General features: G+C 32.8%; 1 protein-coding gene across 1 annotated transcript in view; it reads right to left on the bottom strand.

Moving 5' to 3' along the window:
* Window positions 1-2,053: 2,053 nt before the first annotated feature.
* The window catches only part of LOC149909606 (beta-1,4-glucuronyltransferase 1), a 40,500-nt gene continuing 22,657 nt past the window's right edge, over window positions 2,054-19,896 (bottom strand). Inside the window, exons 3-7 of the mRNA XM_090119650.1 lie at window positions 6,999-7,158; window positions 5,715-6,020; window positions 5,337-5,469; window positions 3,995-4,128; window positions 2,054-3,904 (exon numbers count right to left, since the gene is read on the bottom strand). Coding sequence (XP_089975776.1) covers window positions 3,707-3,904; window positions 3,995-4,128; window positions 5,337-5,469; window positions 5,715-6,020; window positions 6,999-7,158 — 931 coding nt within the window. The 3' untranslated portion in view covers window positions 2,054-3,706. The remainder of the gene's footprint in view (window positions 3,905-3,994; window positions 4,129-5,336; window positions 5,470-5,714; window positions 6,021-6,998; window positions 7,159-19,896) is intronic.

The raw sequence follows: 19,896 nt of genomic DNA on the forward strand, positions 1-19,896 counted from the left end.
TCAGTGAAGAAACTGATCCTGCAAACTTTGCTATGCCAGGACATCGCACGCCTCACATCTTCATAGTTTGGGCACGTTTGGGCCTATATTTTAACGAACTTTTGCAGATAGATAAGTTATGTAAAAAAAATCGGTCAATCCATTTCCAAGGTGTTTGGATGTGTTTTTTTTCATAAAATACCTATCTGAATAGAATTTCAAATAGATACGAATATTTAAATGTTGGCAAGATTTAAAAACTAATAATATTAAACAATAAACCTGTTTCAAGTCGTGCTTAGGCTAGTCATATTGCGTACAAAATATGTTGATAAACTATATTTTAGAATAGTGACTCAGTACAGATGCTGTTCTCAATAGAATATGTATTACAGTTAAAAGATTGATACCAATATATTATATTTTAGTGTAGATGGAAAAACCGTTCGGTGGGTATAATGTAATGCACGTAGTTTAGGATCAACTTCCTTATCTCATCTGTTCGTTGAGCCGCTAACTCATCAGTATTCTGCAAGCGAAGCGTCTGGAATGTCAAAGTAATTTGGGATTTCGCGTTATTTGATTTCTCATTTTGTTAAAGGAAGGCACTGGAATTATTTTAGCATATTGTTTCTTTGTTATTTTTTTAGGTATATTTTATGTTAATATGTTTTATGACCGCGCAGCGCGCGCGTTTTTGAATTTACCTAAAAGTTTTTTCCTTAATGTTTTATGGTGGACATACAGAGTCTGTATTACAGACATATTATGTCGCAGGAAAACGACGAAATCATTAAATTTGCCTACGACATATTATCATACCAATAATACAATGATTGGAATGTCTGTTTTTAATGTTGAAATAACAAATTTTTACTCAATGCATATTACAATTTTTGTCTGTCTGTCTGTTTGTTCCAGCTAATTTCAAGAACGGCTGGACCGATTTTGACGGGAGTTTCACTGACAGATAGCTGGTGTTGTTATAAGAAGTAGGTAACTTAGGCTATTTTCTATACCGATATTCCCAGAGGAACGTTAGGATTAAAAGGAAAAACTCATTCACGCACGCGGGTGAAACCGCGGGGCGCAGCTAGTAGGTATATTAATAAAGCAAAACTTAAAAGAGTAGACGAGTATTTTTTTCGGTATAGTTTGTCCGCTTTTTGTCCGTATGCAGTTCATTTTATTTTATTTGGTGGCAATAGCATAAGATATGTAAATCTGTGTGTAAATCGTTTATGTATTATGAGCTTAAGAGGCATTTGCGATGGTTTGGATTATTATTTGTCTGTGTATCTTTTTCCAATTTATTTAAAGTTTAAAAAATTGTTTTTAGATTTAATGATGCTAAGTACTATTTTTTTTAATGATTATCACCTGTGATTCTCACCTTTAAACTTTCATAGATACAGAAATCTAGAATCCTTTCATTGTGCAACAAGAACGTTATTATCTTGGTTATTATATAAATTGTTTATTATAACTGCAGTAAAATGCCAACTTACCATGACAAGTAAACGGTGTGTTGTTCCACATTTTTATCTACTTTCTTAATATAATATTTTTTCCTAAACATTTTAAATATAAGTCTTATCAGAAATAAGTCTCAAAAGAACCACCTAGAATCTGATCATTCGTCAGATGTACCTTCTCAAGAAGAACATAAGGACCAAAGTGAATTATCACCAGAACAAGATAATCCTGTCGAGTTTTCAACTCGTACTCGAAGCCGCATCGAGACCTACGACGAATTTGCTAGATTTAGGAACTCAAGCCGTCCACCAGACAGCCATTATCCACCAGGCCCAACGTATAGACGATCAAATGGGATATATCTTACAACAACTAACTTTATTATAATTTTTCCAGCGTACTTGAAGTGCATTTCATAGATAAAGTCATGGAAATTAGAGGATGCATCATAATTTGGTGCATTGCGTGCTACTTTCTTGACTTCAAGCATAAAAGCAATTTTATGTTGATTTAATTAATGCAAATCAATATATATATTTTATTCCTAAGTCCTTCATGCAGCAGCACAATATGTAAAAGAAGAAAATAAAATAACCAATAACTTTTGATTTTCTTTATTTCAGATTACAAGATACCTGTTAAATTTTAATGAAATGTCCGAAATTATGATCACATGATTAAAATTATACATTACTGATAAATACATTTTTAATGATCACATTGCAAGACTTTATATGTTGCTTAATCTAAAGAGGCACTTCGCCTAAAGTGAAAACTCACCACATGCATATACCGTTACCAAAACCCAGAGCGTAAAACTAAAGTAAGCATAAATAATTATATAAGAAATTGGCATAACGCTAAATCGTAACTAATACTTCAATCTTAATATGTATTGTTCTAAATTAATGTTCCAATACACAATAAGAGCATTACAAAATGATTTCAAGAAACCGATAGCAAAGAAGAAAAAAGATCTTAAACTAACTTAAATCCTAAGTCGAACGTGGTGAGTTTAAACACTTATACCAGTACCATAAGGCCCATTTTAAATATACAACTTATCTAATAGAATATAATTTTTGAACATGAATACCAAAGTCGATGCTATATTTAATATTTATACATAAAATAGGCATTTTAATGGAAAACGGACTCGCACTTATGACTATGTTTTCTAAGCAAAATAGTGACTTATTCGTATTGTATTCTACGATTACAATAGCGTATCTATTAATTATTAATATTCATAATATAATAATATACCGTATAAAATGCGTATCAGGAATTTACCATGAAAATTTACGATTGACTTTGTGCATCGCATTATAAAATATCTACAAAATAATTTAGATTTTTCTGAGTTACATATACTGGAATCACATTATGCTATGTAAAGCAAGAACTTAAAAATATTAAGCAATATAATCATTAATTATTATTAAGATTAATAAAACTTATTCTGTAGTAAAGAAGCACTTAAATATCTCGGTCAAGTTGCTCCTTTATACTTAAACAAAATGTAGTAGCGCAAGAATACTTATTTACAATAGCGATATATATATTTTTTCTACTTAGACAAAAGAAATGACTTAAGGCCTTTAATATATTATATGAATAGCTTAGCAATTCCCTGGACTCGGTTTAGGGCTATCTGAATTTTCAGACCAGCGCATTTATAAATTAGGCAATGTAAGACGTCAATTCAAAAACTAATCATATGAGTCAAGACACGGATTGTTCACTGGATATTGTCTACGTTAAAATCATCGAATTAACAATATGATATGTTTCGTTTCAACTCCTCACCGCATTGTATAAAAGTGTATAAAAGGCAGGCGGAAAATCGCACCCTGTAGTCACAGATTATCTAAAAAAAAGTTAACGTGGCTCCACCAAAGCGTTCACACTCTATATAATCATTTAAAATCGATTTAATGTAGCATCGTCGTTACGGTAATATGCCGATGCCAAGTTAGTATGTCAAGTATTCGAAGCGATTCCAATTAGCAACAAAAAATTGGCGACTGAAATTAATTACATCGTTCCACTGCGAAACAATTTAGTTTTATAGAGCTCAATTTAGAGTGCACATTCATGTATAATGTTTTAGAATCATTAACGATCGGTATAAGCCCGATAATGCTATAAATTGTTTTTTTATGATTAGTCATTACGCTTTGGGGGATCAACACATCATAGCGTTGTGCATTCAAATTCTAGAGGTACTTTTCGCCTTCAAATATTTTCGTCACAGTGCGCAACCGTTTCTAGTTCCGAAAAGCTTCTTTAACTCGGGCATTATAACGTTTTTTACGAATGCGGACTGCCGGCCCGCTATGGCGTCTCTTTTCGCATTCTTCACGTAATGTTTGATACCGGGCTTGTGTATCAGGAAAGCGTTGTTTAATATCATAAAATCGTAGTCTTTCACACATAGCACGTAGCCCTGTAAACCAAATAATGATGATTAATAAGATTAATACTATTAAAAGTAATTTATATTTTGTATGGTATGTCAAAAGCTACAGAATAATACCTGGGTCATTTTGTCTTTCTTCCCCTCCCAGCTGAGACGCTCATCATAGTAGGGATCTTGATGGGTTCCTATGAAAATTGGTTCCCAATGAACAAATTTTCCTCTGCGTTTTCCCACGTGAAATACATCCATTTCTGAAAATAACAATCAGAATAATCTTTACTACCTTATCAAAATGATTTAATCAAAATTTACAACTAGAATTAACAGGTACTACAAATCGTTCAATAAATTTAAATGTGCAAACATAGACATATTCACATTGAACAAGCGTGAAAGTAATGACTCGTCGAGATTATCAAAACCCATGCAAATCGATCGGTTGCGTCAGAAAATCTTGCGCAAGGCTGCGGTAGCGAAGTTTGCGATTTTGCAAATTAGCGTAAGAATGGAGCCAACCGTCTGGGAACGACGGGCACTGCGGTCGTTGAACCATAATACACAATTAGAATGCCCCATACGCAGTCCACGCCATACTATTTACGGCATAAATAGCTCACGATACCGACAGTGCTGAGATTAATTGCTTTTGTATTGCAATAACACGGGAAACGGTACTAATTGTGTTCCTAGGGACATTATTTTCCATAATTTTCATAATGTCCCCTTATAACCGCAAATGCATGCTCCGAGTGAATATGAGAATTAAGCTCTCGACGAGCGTCGTTGAGTAAGTAATTATTTAAGATTGTTGTAATAAAGTTATATTTAAATATTTATGATATCTATTAAAAATAAGTCCTCTGTGTATTTAATTACACACAATCTAAACAGGTATTTCCGTTGTATATGTTTGCTTATTATTCAAACCAAAGGCTTTAAAGTTTAAACGTAATCATGCGCAGTTCCTTTTAATGATGTTATTACGGTAATTAAAAGATAAAAACACTTTAATGTAGGTTTAAAAATATATTTGACGTTTATCCTTTACCCGTTTTATCCTATTTATTATCATTATTTAAATGATTATGATAGAATTATGCAGTTTATAGACACTACAGATATTTTTAACTCTGAGAGGCAGTGTACCCACCCTACATAATCTTGCCATGGTTGCATCGAATTATCAAATTACGTGAAATATGAAGTAAAGGTGAACTTGAATAAGCTTAAATACTTGTTCTCTTAAATTTTAATTACGCCAAGTTGCCCAGTCTCTTTGAATATTGGCTGACGTCGCCAAACCTCAAGCAAGAGAAAATTGTTTGTATCAGTTTAATTATGTATTATGGACACAGACTCTGGTGGAAGGCCCGTGTCCCTGCAGTGGGAATGAAATTGGCTGATGGTGAATGAATTTTAATACTAAGGGATATACATTGAAACGGTAAGTGATACGTACGATTGGTTTCAACTGCATTCATCCACTGCTGGCCTTGGGGAATATTGTGACAGTTAGGGCATACGAATTTGTGAAATGGAATGGCAGTTTTGTTGGCCAACATCGCCCGCAGCTCCGTTTTAGTCGATGGCACCTGAAAGTTTAATAATTATATTGATTCATTTGATTCATTTGATTCACGAGTAAATAAGTTACCCATTAATATATAAAACATTTATGTCGAAATTTAATACATATATGTTAAGGCACAGTGTTAAGGTATCCGACTTTAGCAGCTCATTAAACGTATCAAGTATGCTCGTTTTCTGGCCGGGGTCTTCAAACTCCTATGAAAGATAGAGAGAAACAGATCTGATAAATAATTTGAATAAAACTTACTTGAACTTTGGCATCCACTTCAAATATGCTTATCGGAAACACTCTGGGTTTAGTGGACGTGCTCAGTGGCTTAGCATTACGCGCAATCATATTCAAAAATCTTGGTATTAAATTCGGACTAGGATATAGCTCTATATCAGATGGCAGTATGAAGTGTGTTACAGCGGCGTCCCTGGCTATATTTCTCGCAACATTCACTGGATATAACAAATTCTTTTCCTTCATGTATGTTGTAGTCACATTTGCATATGGAGGCTTTCCGGTACAATTATAAGGTGTCTGTATAAGGACATCTGGATCAGGTATCTGTAAAGAAAATGGAATTTTAAGTTATATCTCTGACCATTTCTTCTATGGTTAGCTCCTTGCCAAACCAATAAGTCCTGATTTCTATATCTTAACTGCTAAAGATCGCCGTTCTGGCAGGGTACATTACTTATAACCGTAAAGATAATATAGCATTAAACCAGATGCATCCAACTACTACAGATTATCATAAATAGAACAGGATATCGTCATCCTAAAATTTATAGTTTCATTTCTGAGCTTGAAATAGACTGTAGCAGACTGACCTCTTTTTATATGACTCAGCTTCTGTATGTTTAAATAATTTAATTTTTAGTCATGACAGACTAGGTTAAGATAACTTTTTCCTATAAATAAAAAGCAACGAACCGACTCGTAATAGACGGGTTCACGTTCTACGTTTTTCATTTACTAGATTTTCTTTGTTATTTATTTTTACCAATATAACCTCTTCACAGATGCATAGGCTACGCCTATTGTAATCATTTTAATAAAGAGCCATAGAAAGAAGGTGACACTATTAACAATAAATGTTACAAGTAACATTGCCAAGATTTCGGAGGCCGATCTAACCTTGGCCTTGTTCGCCAATGACTTTAAAGAAAAAGGTGACAATGTATTATGGTCGTGTCTTATTTCAGTCAAAAGCTCTGTTACATTGCGGTTTATATCATACTGAAGTGACATCACGAATAACCACCAATTCAATATTATAAATCATTCATCTTTTCCGCACAAAATAAAGGATAATACCAATGTTTCAAAAAGTACTTATTATTTTCCTGGTTTAAGCATAAAATTTTCATCTTTATAAACATCTAGTCATTGATAAAAATTTAATGAATGCTGCTAATGTTACACTTAAGAGTTTGAGACCTTCTCATTGAATGAATGAAGTCACATTACACAGACACAGACATAAGTCTGCAACGTATGTTATTACCTTATTACACCATATAGCCATTTTAAATTACTAACCTTACTGGGTATATGTTTGTGGGAAAAAAATATGTGAAAGGTGACGAACTGCTTAACGAGCTCGTTACTAAGGCAATCTCGTAAGTATCTGATGCTGTTCACTGTAGGAGTCAGGTCAGCGCCCGGCGCGTGAATAGCCAGACTCACTGGTGCCATCCATCTGTAAGCAATTCAGATTATAACTAATTAGATATTTAATGACAGGACAAGCTTTACATTTTAAGACTTATATAGTTCTGGAAAGATTTATTCATAGGTGATTATTTGTTTTTATATAAAACTAGCGGTCCGCCCCGGCTTCGCCCGTGGTACCTACATGTTTAAACTATCCTATATCTCAAGTTGATTTTTTTACACCTTGGGTTACATTATTGCATTTTTGGTAAGGATCTCTATTTTTTTTGAAAATGCAATATAGCCTATGTTGCTCAGTGAAGATGCAGCTTTCTAATGGTGAAAGAATTTTTGAAATCGGTCCAGTAGTTTATGCGTGAAAACCATACATACACACATACATAATTACAAACCTTTCCTCTTTATAATATTAGTATAGATATTATTTGGAATGAAGGAAATACCCAGATAATTATTACACTGCTAAAGATATTCGAAAGTAAAGATACGATTATTTTTTACCAATACATATTCCGAAAAATCGAGGTACATATTCGCGAAATCTATCAACAGCTATCATTTTGGCGGAACCAAAGATAAGATAATAAATACTGTCGAATATAATATCTTATCGTAAACCAATTTACAAATCCAACCCAAACATTGGCATCGAAATGATGCATCCTCTGTATTATGATCCTATAGTCTGTCACTATGTATAATGTATATATCTATTCTAATATTATAAAGCTGAAGAGTTTGTTTGTTTTTTTGAACGCGCTAATCTCAGGAACTACGATTTGAAAAATTCTTTAAGTGTTAGAGAGGATATTTATCGAGGAAGGCTATAGGCTATAATCATTACGCTAAGACCAACAGGAGCGGAGCCACGCGGGTGAAACCGCAAAGCGCAGCATCATGATGTCCAATGCAAATACATCGTAAAAATTACTGCAAGCCTTCGTAGACTGTAAAGTATGCCGTGACTTCAAGAGACAATTTTATTTTAATCAATATAATGTTGTCAAGTCTCTGTGGGACCACTCGCGTGACCGGAGACATTTACGCCTGCTGGAGCTCTATCGAACATCAGAGGACTAACTAAGCTCCACTGTGCGACACTGATCGCTTAACTAAAGAGGTTCGTTAGGAAAATAGGTTACGTACTAAAATAACCTACTAATTAAGCCGCATTTACGCTATAAAGCTTTTTAGAAAAAATAGATAATTGTATTGACTGTTGGCGTAATGAAAATTGGAGTTTGGCCAATAAAATAAATGTACTAAACACGCATTCTATGCGGCAAAGAACGCCTCACCGCATAATGGTTCGTTTATATAATATTTTAACGATTACAGAAGAAGTTATAATGTCGTTATTATTAAATACTAGCGGTCCGCCCCGGCTTCGCCCGTGGTACATATTTCGCAATAAAAGTTAGCCTATGTTCTTTCTCAGGGTCTAAAGATTATCTGTGCCAAATTTCATCAAAATCGGTCCAGTAGTTTATGCGTGAAAACCATACATACATACATACAAACCTTTCCTCTTTATAATATGTATTAGTATAGATAATTTTTATATTATGCCTTTAAAGGCCCTAGGAAACCTTTGTATAGTTAAAAGTTAGGAAGCAAGTCAACAGGATAGCTGTGGAGTGTGGATATTATGCTGTCGAGTTTAAAAGACACTGATAAGAATCGACGGATATAAGGAAAATTGAAAACGGTCGTTAGAACTTAGAACCTCTTGCTCTATTTTGTAATAATATTTGTAACAATAAAAATTTATCAACTATTTGTACACTAAATATATATTTTGCGATTAAATTTTAAATTATCGGAGTTTTAATTATTTTTTAATGATTTAGATATTGGGTTACAATCAGTAACATGAAACGTACCTACTTGTATCGTATTGTGATAGTAAAAATGTTATCAGCATCTTAATTAACAAGCGTTTTGCATTTATTTTAATAATGAAAATTGGCTATTATAATCAACTCTATTATTTGGAAATGTCGGTTCAGAAAAAGCTGACAGAGTTATTTATGGTGCCAAAGGCATATATGTACAAATAGGGAATGACTTATTTTGGGTCACGGAGCGTCGTGCAGCTCGAAATTTTATCCTTGACTTTACGTTTTTGGAGCGTGTAACCGATGACACCTGCTAATTATGACTTCATCGAAGCTCAACGAAGTGAATTGACCTATTTTAAATATTCTTTAACGTTTTCAATTGCCACAAAATATTTTAGGGAATACGCGATATTAAATGCAATGTAAGCCTAGCCTCCTGCCTCGTTTTACATTTTTAGTATTGTTAAAAAGGATTCAAACTCTATCAATACTTACGCTACGTTTAATCTAATACAAAAATATAAACAAGGCGTGATATCGCATAAATAATAATTATATTTAGTTAATTAAATATGTATATTTAAAAGGACGTTACGGAAATATTTGAAGAGCTTTCAATTTAATTGAAAACTAGAGCGCAATCAAAAACTTTGACGAGCAGTTTTTGATTGCGCACTTCTATGTTCTACAAAGTCTACAGCATTTCTATTTACTTTGTGTCGTATAACATTATATTGATTTTGCGTAACGAAGTAAATTGCGTGAACAAATATCAAATGATGGTATTTGAAAAAGTGAGAATTGCCGTCGGCACGATATTTTGCTATATGTAATATTCATGAAGGTATTCATAATTACGCAATGAATTTGCTTTTATAATATCATATCTATGATAAATAAGAGTATTTTCTTTAAATAAAGTGTAAACTGTATCAGATTGAACTATATATCATATTTTATTTAGGTATCAGACAAAGACTTGCGATAACATTATCAAACACAATATAAATCGGATTATCCATTGGATTGTCCAATACAATATATAAGTATTGGATAATCGTGATTTTTATGATTGCCATATCGGCTTCAACATAATCGCTTACAACGTGTAATAAAAACAGCGGAAGTTTACAGTTCACTGGTAGCGTAGGGTAAATCCATATAACCATAGCCAGTCTCCTCCGTCGAGGTAATTAGTACGCGGAAACAGTAACTAAACGCATAATTTCATTGGCGGTAAATTATGGAGGGTAGACGCGGCGCATGTACGTACCTGTGTTACGGGGGTTCCTAGTCTGGCCAAAGCTGTTAGATCAATAACGCTCGCCTTGTTTGTAAACTTATTTCACACCGAACCCAAACGTCTGTCTGAATGGAGTTGATCATAATAAGTTCACACGACACCGAGTGCGCTGAAGAGCCGTGAGAGCTAATATAAGTCAACACAAGGCCACTCACAAAGGGTTTAGTTTGCTTAAGTGTTATAGAGAAATGCATCCTTTGTATGCATTATTGCATATGGGCATGCATGGCTTGACTAGACTTGACTAAGTAATTCTGTTACGTGAATAGTAGCGTGGATATTGAATATGAATAATGAATATTGATTAAAGTACAATTTTGGCTTAATATCTTGTTATTATTAAAATTCATGTATATCATACTTTAATTAAAGACATTTAACACGAGAAACAATGATAAATTTTTAAACTCAATCTAAATCACATTTAAAAACGGTTGGAAAGTACTTTATAATTTATATCTTGAAGGAAACATAAATATTCAAAGGTAAATAACAAAGCTATCATCATTACGCTTAGCAAATTAGCGGATATTTACATCCAAATGCGTTTTTTCCAACATCTTTATCAGTGGAAGATTTCACCTAAAGGCTAAATCAATATTAAAACATCGCCCGCATTTCGTTATCAACATTTTACACAAGTGAGATTCAAATATTGTCATTGACTTAATTTTGTGGCGCTATAGGTAGGTACATATTTACAATCAGAGACAGATAAAAATTTGAGTGGTTTTATCGTCTTCCTTATCATCATGCAATCTTTGCTAATATGTTCGTCCGTTTAAATTGTCTGTAAAGGTATTTTGATATTTTTATTAATGTTTCATTTCGAAATACAAATCAAACCGAAATTATACAAAATTTCCATTTATAATGAAGAAATGTTACACTTTTATTGGGTTACATCTTCTTCTCTTAAATATAAAAATGAATCGCAAAATGTGTTGGTAAGCGCATAACTCGAGAACGGCTGAACCGATTTCGATAATTCTTTTTTTATTATATTCCTTGAAGTACGAGGATGGTTTTTATGTAGAGAAAACGTAAATATGTACCACGGGCGAAGCCGGGGCGGACCGCTAGTTAGTAATATGAAAGATAAAGGCTAAAACTAAATACAACTTGATACATCCAATATTTTTAATATCTTTCTTATTGGAATAGAGCAAAAATGTGAAAAATTATTGATCACACCGATCCATAAAAGAATTAGTGCGACAAGATGATAGATGGGGACCGTCCCCTTCGGCAGCCTGTCGAAGTCTGCGAGTATTGCGCATTTTAGCATTTATTGGCTAGAGTGCGTGTTTTTAATATTTATGTTTGCCTCATGAACATGGCTGCAAATTTATCAACAATGGATAGTTTTTGTCGTGGAAAATTTGCAGGGATGTTATTCAAATTTTATGAGTTATGTTAGGAAAGTGGACATTAAACAATCTAATGTAATAGTCGGTAACGATCAATATTTTAATGAAGTATAAAAAAATAAACGTTACGTTATGCAAGAGCGGGCATAGTGAAAACATTTGGAATTATAAATAAAAGAGATAAAAAAGCACAAATATTTGTGTACATGCAATTGTTAGTCACTAAGCCACTTCACACCGAACAATAATGAATTAATGCTTTCAATGCTAATGCTCAAATTATGTTCCATATACGTGACTCGAGAAAGATGCATGCGATAAACATTCCGCTATCACGGCGAGCATCATCATCAAGCACTCTAATAACAAAGCACACGAAAATCAAAATTGCTCCACGGTCGCAGTTAACGTGTTCTCACAAACGATAGATTTAATTTTACGTACAAGTGTTCGACCCACATCTATGACCGCAGTCGCTATGCGGATAACTGTACAGGCATACTGAGATGGTGATTCCGTAATGGGAGACTACACTTGGCTGCGACTCATCTGGGTTGACCGCAAGGCCACCCCCTGCCCGCGCTTGCACCTGCGACGCTACGTGCGTCTCAAGAGACTGCTAAATATTTATCAATCACGTATTTCCTGTCGTGAAACTTGACTGCTCACTTCACCTGAACTATCCTGCGATTGGTAGAAGTCGAGCCTTATTGCGCAGTCAGGCCGTGCAACTGTGATTAGAATTGACTCAACGTGTTTCAATCAGACATAGTATGACTATGTAGAGAACTAGAGACTATACCTATATTTCTTGAATATGTCTGCTTTATATCCTAATACAACCTATTTTTATACATGTATTGCATAAAACTAATTGCTAGTTAATTGATACTATACCATGTTTAATTATTGTTAATTGTACACGGGACCTTTACTGGGTCTATACGACAGGTACAATGTACATATATTTTAATAGGGAACGCAGCAAGAACATTCGATATAAAACATATCCCATTGTATAAAAGTAATTATCTAGCTATTAATAGATTGGTAGTTAACAGTTATTCCATCCTGCGGTATATAAATCATATATGTAATTGAGTCATATACTCTATTATTATGAATATAACTTCAGGATATAAAACATAACAGACAAACGGAAATTACCTATCCCTAGACGATCAATAAATTTAAACTGCACAGCATATTTAATTAATTAAAATTTTATAGCAATCCAAGGATGTAACATAAAGGTTGGGATTTTGCAATAAAACAAGTTGGGAATAAGTATAGAAAAGTCTAACTTTACGACCCATCAACTCTCTGCCAATCTAAATTATAGGATCTATGTATATCTACGCAGAATTTTCTGTAGGCAATATGTGCATTGTGCATGTCTGCTTTCCAATAACTCATTCGATTAGCGAACAGGCAATAAACGTTTTCATGAGTGTAGGTAATGGGTTTCCGCATTCTAAAATCAATCAAGTTTCAGGCAAGGTTTCATCATTTGTAATAGAATATCCAACGGTTGGCCCACATCGTGTGCTATGGGTTCATTAAAATAAAACATACTTCAATTTCGTGGCATCTCACGGCGTCTCATTACTCAATGTCAGAGCTCACGCGAACCGCTCCTTAGTTTTCCCTGGGTGTTACTATTGGATTATTCATCCATTTCTGTCAATGCCATAATATGAAATGGCGCAAAAACTCTTTATCAATTATACACAAACGAAAAGTAAACAAACGTACTCTTTAGTTTTTGTTCACTTCGTAATCCTCGTTATCGCATCTCTATATTTAAGTTTATGGCCGACTGTTACATTGAAGGTTTTGAAGAATTAATTGTGAGGCCATTATGCTGGCACTATGATAATAATGCACGGGTTTCGCAATGAATTTTCCAACCTTTTTATTTACACCTTATCAGATTTATTCGGACTAGTTTCTTATCTGAATCGATTGAATCATCTCGTACTTATTTCTGCAAGATTATAGCTTTTTGGCTTATAACTAGCGCTACACATAATTTGGTTGAACATCGTAATAAATCAGAGTATGTTTTAATATAGAACTATTCGTCAACCATATATTTTGATGCGTATAATATACCGCATGGATAATCTCAAGCTCTTTAGTAGCTATAGGTCTTTGTTAACCCTCGTATGTGGTCTTCATTCTTCGCCTCAGCACAATGACTGAATAGAGCATTAGAGCAAATAATGCAGCACGTGGCTATGCCGTGTTCGAAACAGGTTTAACCTCTATTGCCACCTCCACGTGGTAGCCATTTAACTAACATGATTAAAATCTTTCTTTGGAAGCTGGTTTTGTATCGGACATCATTTTCGCTCTAAATATATGATGTGATTGATGTATGCTGTTCATATGCTTCCTAATCTAGTTTAAGAGAAATGAGGACGCACATTTATTGATCAGTTGCAAGGTCAATTTGAATTTAAATTATTCATTCGTTTTTCAATTGCTTATACCTATCACAAATCCAAATAAATTTAGGGCCGATTTTTCAATGCTTGGATAAAACTTATTCGTCGAATAATGTATAAAACTACCATTTTAAAAACGTATTCCAATTGCCCGTATTTGACAGTTTACGTGACATTTTAATATTATCGTGTGATACTTTATTGGATGGATAAGTTTTATTCGAGCATTGAAAAATCGGCCCTTATTTTTCTATTCTAATCATCAAATATAACGAGTAACTCATTAAAATAGACGCCAGTACATGTTTCATAAAGATATTCTTTCTGGGATTATATATTATTGATGTAATCACTCTTTGTACGAAGAATTTTAATAATCAATAGTACCTACTCGTAAGAGCAGTAATCTAAAATTAATAAGCGTTAAGTACGGTTAGAAAAAATTCATTTATTAATGGATGAATTGGAAGTAATTCCTATTTATTTTTATTTATATATTTCTATATTGATCAATTGATATTCAAATAATAATAAAGTACATTAATTATTCTAAATTATTGTACAGACATTTATTAACCAACATTACGATTTGTATATACATATATGCCCAACATATCAAAGATTTTAAAAAGTTTTACAGATTAAAAAGTGGGTTTGATGTTTATTAAATATCATCATACTCGTAATTATATTATTTGAGTAACATAGTTTTAACCACGTAAAAGCTTTTTACATAATTATATTTAGTTTATTATTACATTGCAGAACGTTTTGTCAGTTGTGTACAAGTTAGTTACTTATATCACGAATAAATGATGGTTATCTCAAAAGTATTGCATTATTTGATTCAGATTGCATCGTTGAGCGTTTCAAAATTACATCACTTAAGTTGCATCCGACAAAGCTTTGGATTATGAAATCGAAAGCTAGCTGGTATCTTCCTACTCTTAGATACTGTTACTCTTAATGCTGAATTGATCGTTATGTAAACGGAAACAATGGACTATCTAATTATGGAAATTTAATAAGGTTACATTTATTTTAGTTACAGGGCAGACGTTTAAAAATACAAAATGCAAATCGAACAGGAGTTCCTACCTACAGGCTCAAAATAACAAAATATAAACTACTAGAGGTCCGCCCCGGCTTCGCCCGTGGTACATATTTCGCAGTAAAAGGTAGCCTATCATGTCCTTTCTCGGATATCAAAATATCTCCATACCAAATTTCATTGGTTTAGGCGTGATTGAGTAACAGACAGACAGACAGAGTTACTTTCGCATTTATAATATTAGTATGGATAATATTTTATAACGCCAAGTCGAAATCACTGCTGTAGGTAATATAAATTTCTTATTAATAAGCCTCGTGTAGTTAGGGTAATTAAGAACCTCTTGTCATTTCCGAAACGATAATTTAAGATACCTACATGTTCGATATGAAAACATAATAAATTAAACAATGAACACTTAATAATTTATTTTTGGATTCTTTTAAAATTTATGCTTAATGGCTTTTCATTGTTTGATATTGATTTAAACAATTTCCTTGTAACTAGTTTATCAGATAAATTATGCAGATAAATTTGAAAAGAAAATTATGTTTTACATTGCTATAAAATAGAGAGATATCGATAGATAAAAGAATTTTATATTTTGGCAAAATCACTATTTGATTATTATCTGATAGTATAGGTACCTAATAAAATACCTATAACATTAAAATCTATCGCACTGTTTATATTCATTTTAATTCGGTTATTTTTATTCAGTCCTACAACTAAACTAATGATTATTATAAGTATCACATATGCTATGCTAGAGTAGGTACCGATCTAACTACGGCTCTCACAATAGGTCAGTCAAGACACCATTAATGTTACTGAGTTTTGTTCAGTGAGTGGCAATTGTTGCGCTGAGGCAAAGGTCACATTCTCAAATACCATATACATACTATAATTCTACCTCAATAACTTATTCATCTGTACAATATAAAGACTACATACATACTCCTAGAATCATCGGGAAAATAACGGTTTGTCATCGTAATCGATAAATACACACACACAACGCCTATTTTCACTTTTCGTCGCGGAATTATAAGAATGCGTATAATAGAGACCGGTTCGACGAATATAGGTAACTATAGTTATTCGATTAATTTGCCTGCAATCGACCGCATTGACGAGACCGTGCAGAAAATTAATGGCTTCGGGCCGAAACTAATTTACTTAAATGGTGTTGTACGTCGCTTTCATTAGCTTTTCTTCGTGTCTTCACATTATTGTGACGAACTATGCTAGTATCTGTTATACTATCGCTAATTAATCTAAAGTAATAGTAAAAATCACGAATATTTTCTTTCAATTTATAAAATTACTTTTCAATGTATTATTATTAAAATAGAATTAGTATGCAAAAATAGCGTGCAACATAATACTCGTTTAGAAGTGAAATAATGATTATGACAACAGAAACCTTAAAGTATGAGAATGTTTTAATACAATAATAATAGTTAATATTGTATTGGAGTTTATTCAACCATAAATCCGTTGTATACTTGCGTGCTCAGTGCAGCATTGAAAGGGGGCCGGAGTTGTGCACGCGCATAATTATTATTAATACAACCGGTGAGAGTTTCGGCTTCGTGGCAAATTATACAAGGCTGATACATGCTGATACGTTTTCAAACGATCCATTTTATCAACCGAGATTCTGCACCGAAGCAACGACATGTCATATGACCACTGATTATTATCATTCGAAATTCTACATTGAAATCAATCTATACCGGGTTAACATATTTTTCATTGAAATATGATTCCTCGTAATGTTTTTTTTTTAGGTACGTATTTAAAAGCATTTTGTTATTTACTACTTTTATATCAATTACTACTTAAATAAAATAACAAGTATTGATTCTCAAAAGCGATACCTAATCACATTCAATTTCCTTAATACATATTTTCAATATTGTAAATATCTATTAAGTACCTATTCAATTATTCATGTAAGGATATAATTAATAACTATAAGCTATCAACTCGAGTCGTTCTGAAAATTAGTCACATCAACATTCACTTCATTTTTACATCGATAAAACATTAATGGTCATTACTCAGTGCTTACAATGTTATTTTTAAATATAACGGTTATCAACCTGTTATATAGATGCTTACAAGAAATAACCATTAGCGAGAGCATCTAAAAGTTACAAAGTAGAGGAGCAACAAAATAGTTAACACTCTCGTACGCCTGACGCAAAATCAATAACCTGCAATATGACATTGTTCATAAATCACTTCTGCTTCACTTAAGTTCAGACAGTGTGATATATTACAGTAATGTGTGGAGTTAAATTGGTGTACAACGCAACGTCCGCCGGATTGGTGATATCAATCAACGACCACTCCACTGGCCGTCTATCGCCTCTACAATGAAATAATTAGATAGCTATTCTATGACCATTAGCACGTGCCACGTTCTAATGTTCGACCTTTTGTATGACTTTGTTTATACTTGGTTAGATTTTTAATTCGTAATTAGTGACCCTAGTGGGTCATTGAAAACAATAATCTGCTGTCCCTAACTTTATTTTCGAAATGGATTGGAAATAACATTTTTGAATATTATGATTAAATGTATTATATTCATGTCTCTTTATTGAGCAGTAAGTTGCGACAAAATTTGACTTTTCTGCTTACAAAACTATATTTTTTTAAATGAAGGTTCCATAAAAAAATATTGCGCCGTTTACAGAACCAGTGAACAGATTAAGTTGTCAGTTGTCACAAGGGCATCGCTACAACTATGAACTAAAATAGGTGCATCCAAGAATAACATTGAAAATAAATGGTAAATTAACTCGGCATTTTTCATCCTATTAATAAAAGGTACAAGTTGGTAACATGATGTGAGAGGACAACCGATCACGGCAATTTATTTTCAATGCGACGATAATTAAGCATGACATTGGGCATGTAACAGAATCATAATGACAGCAAAAAATTATACATATATATACGTATTTGTCTACAATATATATACGTATTTGTCTACTACGCTGGACGGTTGTTTACCAACAACTCGCTCGATGATAGATGTTTTCAATAAAATTGCGAAATATCCCGGTCAATTTTATAACATCACAATTTTAAAAACTGTGGAAGTATATTATTTGGTTAAGCTTGGTAGTGAATTGGATGTGTTTAAACATATCAAATTATTTTGTTCTAAAAATTAATTGGATTTGAACGAGTTAAATGTCTTTTAGCTCCTACAAATGCATCTTAATTATTAGACGAACATTTCACATCTTTCACATTTTCATATACGTACCTAATTAAGAATTCATTAAACATAATATGAAAGTTTTTGATAAAATCAAATACCTAATCCTCCTAGAGAAGCTTGGCATGGCTTAGAAGAGTTTATTTGGACCAAAAATTAGAAACTAATTTAAGATCAAACCTTTATGGCCTGGATATAAATGAATTGTAACAAACAGTACTTACTATGTTACTACTTCATACATGTAGTACGTACGCGCCTACGCATGACTGTTAGCAATTGTATTCTAATAAATTACGAAATATTACATTTATTTAGATATCTACTATCGCACACATGCTTCATGACTCTTTATGGGCCATGTCCTGATAACATTATAGTAACGATCCTTGTCCATTGAATGTTGTAGGCGAGATATTTTTAGGTACATACATTTGCATAACGTGTTTTACACTTTTCCTTATTTTTCATTATCTTCATAGTTTAATTACACCAATTAAAAACAGAGTAAAAAAAATTATCAACAAAACTGGCAGGATGCTAGTTATTCCATCTACAACTGATGAACCAATACGATGAAGACGCCAAATAATTGCATAAATTTTTAAAGAAGTTCTATTCAGCGTTAGAAGCAAGACAACACCTAATTAGAAGGTTTGCGGTTGCAGGCGAGTGTTGCAATGGAAACAAAGGCCGGCAATTTACAATCAGATGGCTATGATTTCAAAGGTGTTATTAAGTGCATCAAGATTATTTGATTCGATGGATACACAAGAAACATAGACATAGCGAAAATTATTGCATAGTTATATCTTTCGTAGCTTGATTGGGTTCACAAATTTTAAATTTGTGAAAATCCAGGGTATAAAATATAAATATAGGTCAAGGTAATAAATAGAAAAATAATGATGACTCGGATATTAAAGGAATCGTGAAAGGCAATAGATGTGTTAAAGTTGATAAGGACTAACCTAAAATGCACATAGATTTTCTAGAATAAATAATAAGATCTTTTAAACCAAAATTTGATCGTACAACAAGGGCATTCAATCTAAAGATTCATAATTTATATCAATATTAAGCTTTAAATTAGTAAACCAGTTTTCTAATTAACGGCATCCATAACCTTTAAAACGAAAAATGTGATTTAATTATACAAGTTTGATGATAAATGTAATGTTAAACATTGAAATAATAAATGTTGACTTCCGCTACTAATTCATTTATTAATTTTAATATAAACAGTTGTGCTTTTAAATATTTAAGAAGCAGCATTCAATCAGGTTTATCATGATTAATTTAATTTAAAAACTATTTTTATTAACGTCGGTATACCTAATTATAATACGGAAACAAATTAATGCTATGTACCAATAAATTTGGACACATCAAGAAGAATGCTCCGGAAAATCTTAATATCATTGACTATATCACAGTATAGAAAATCTAGTATCGTAATTCATTCTTTATTTGGGTCTGATGATACTCTTCTTCTCTTACGTCTTGCGAA

This window comes from Colias eurytheme, chromosome 3, assembly GCF_061535395.1.
Source record: "Colias eurytheme isolate Ceu_HAF_F1 chromosome 3, ilColEury1 Martin Lab GWU primary, whole genome shotgun sequence".
Lineage (NCBI taxonomy): Eukaryota > Metazoa > Arthropoda > Insecta > Lepidoptera > Pieridae > Colias > Colias eurytheme.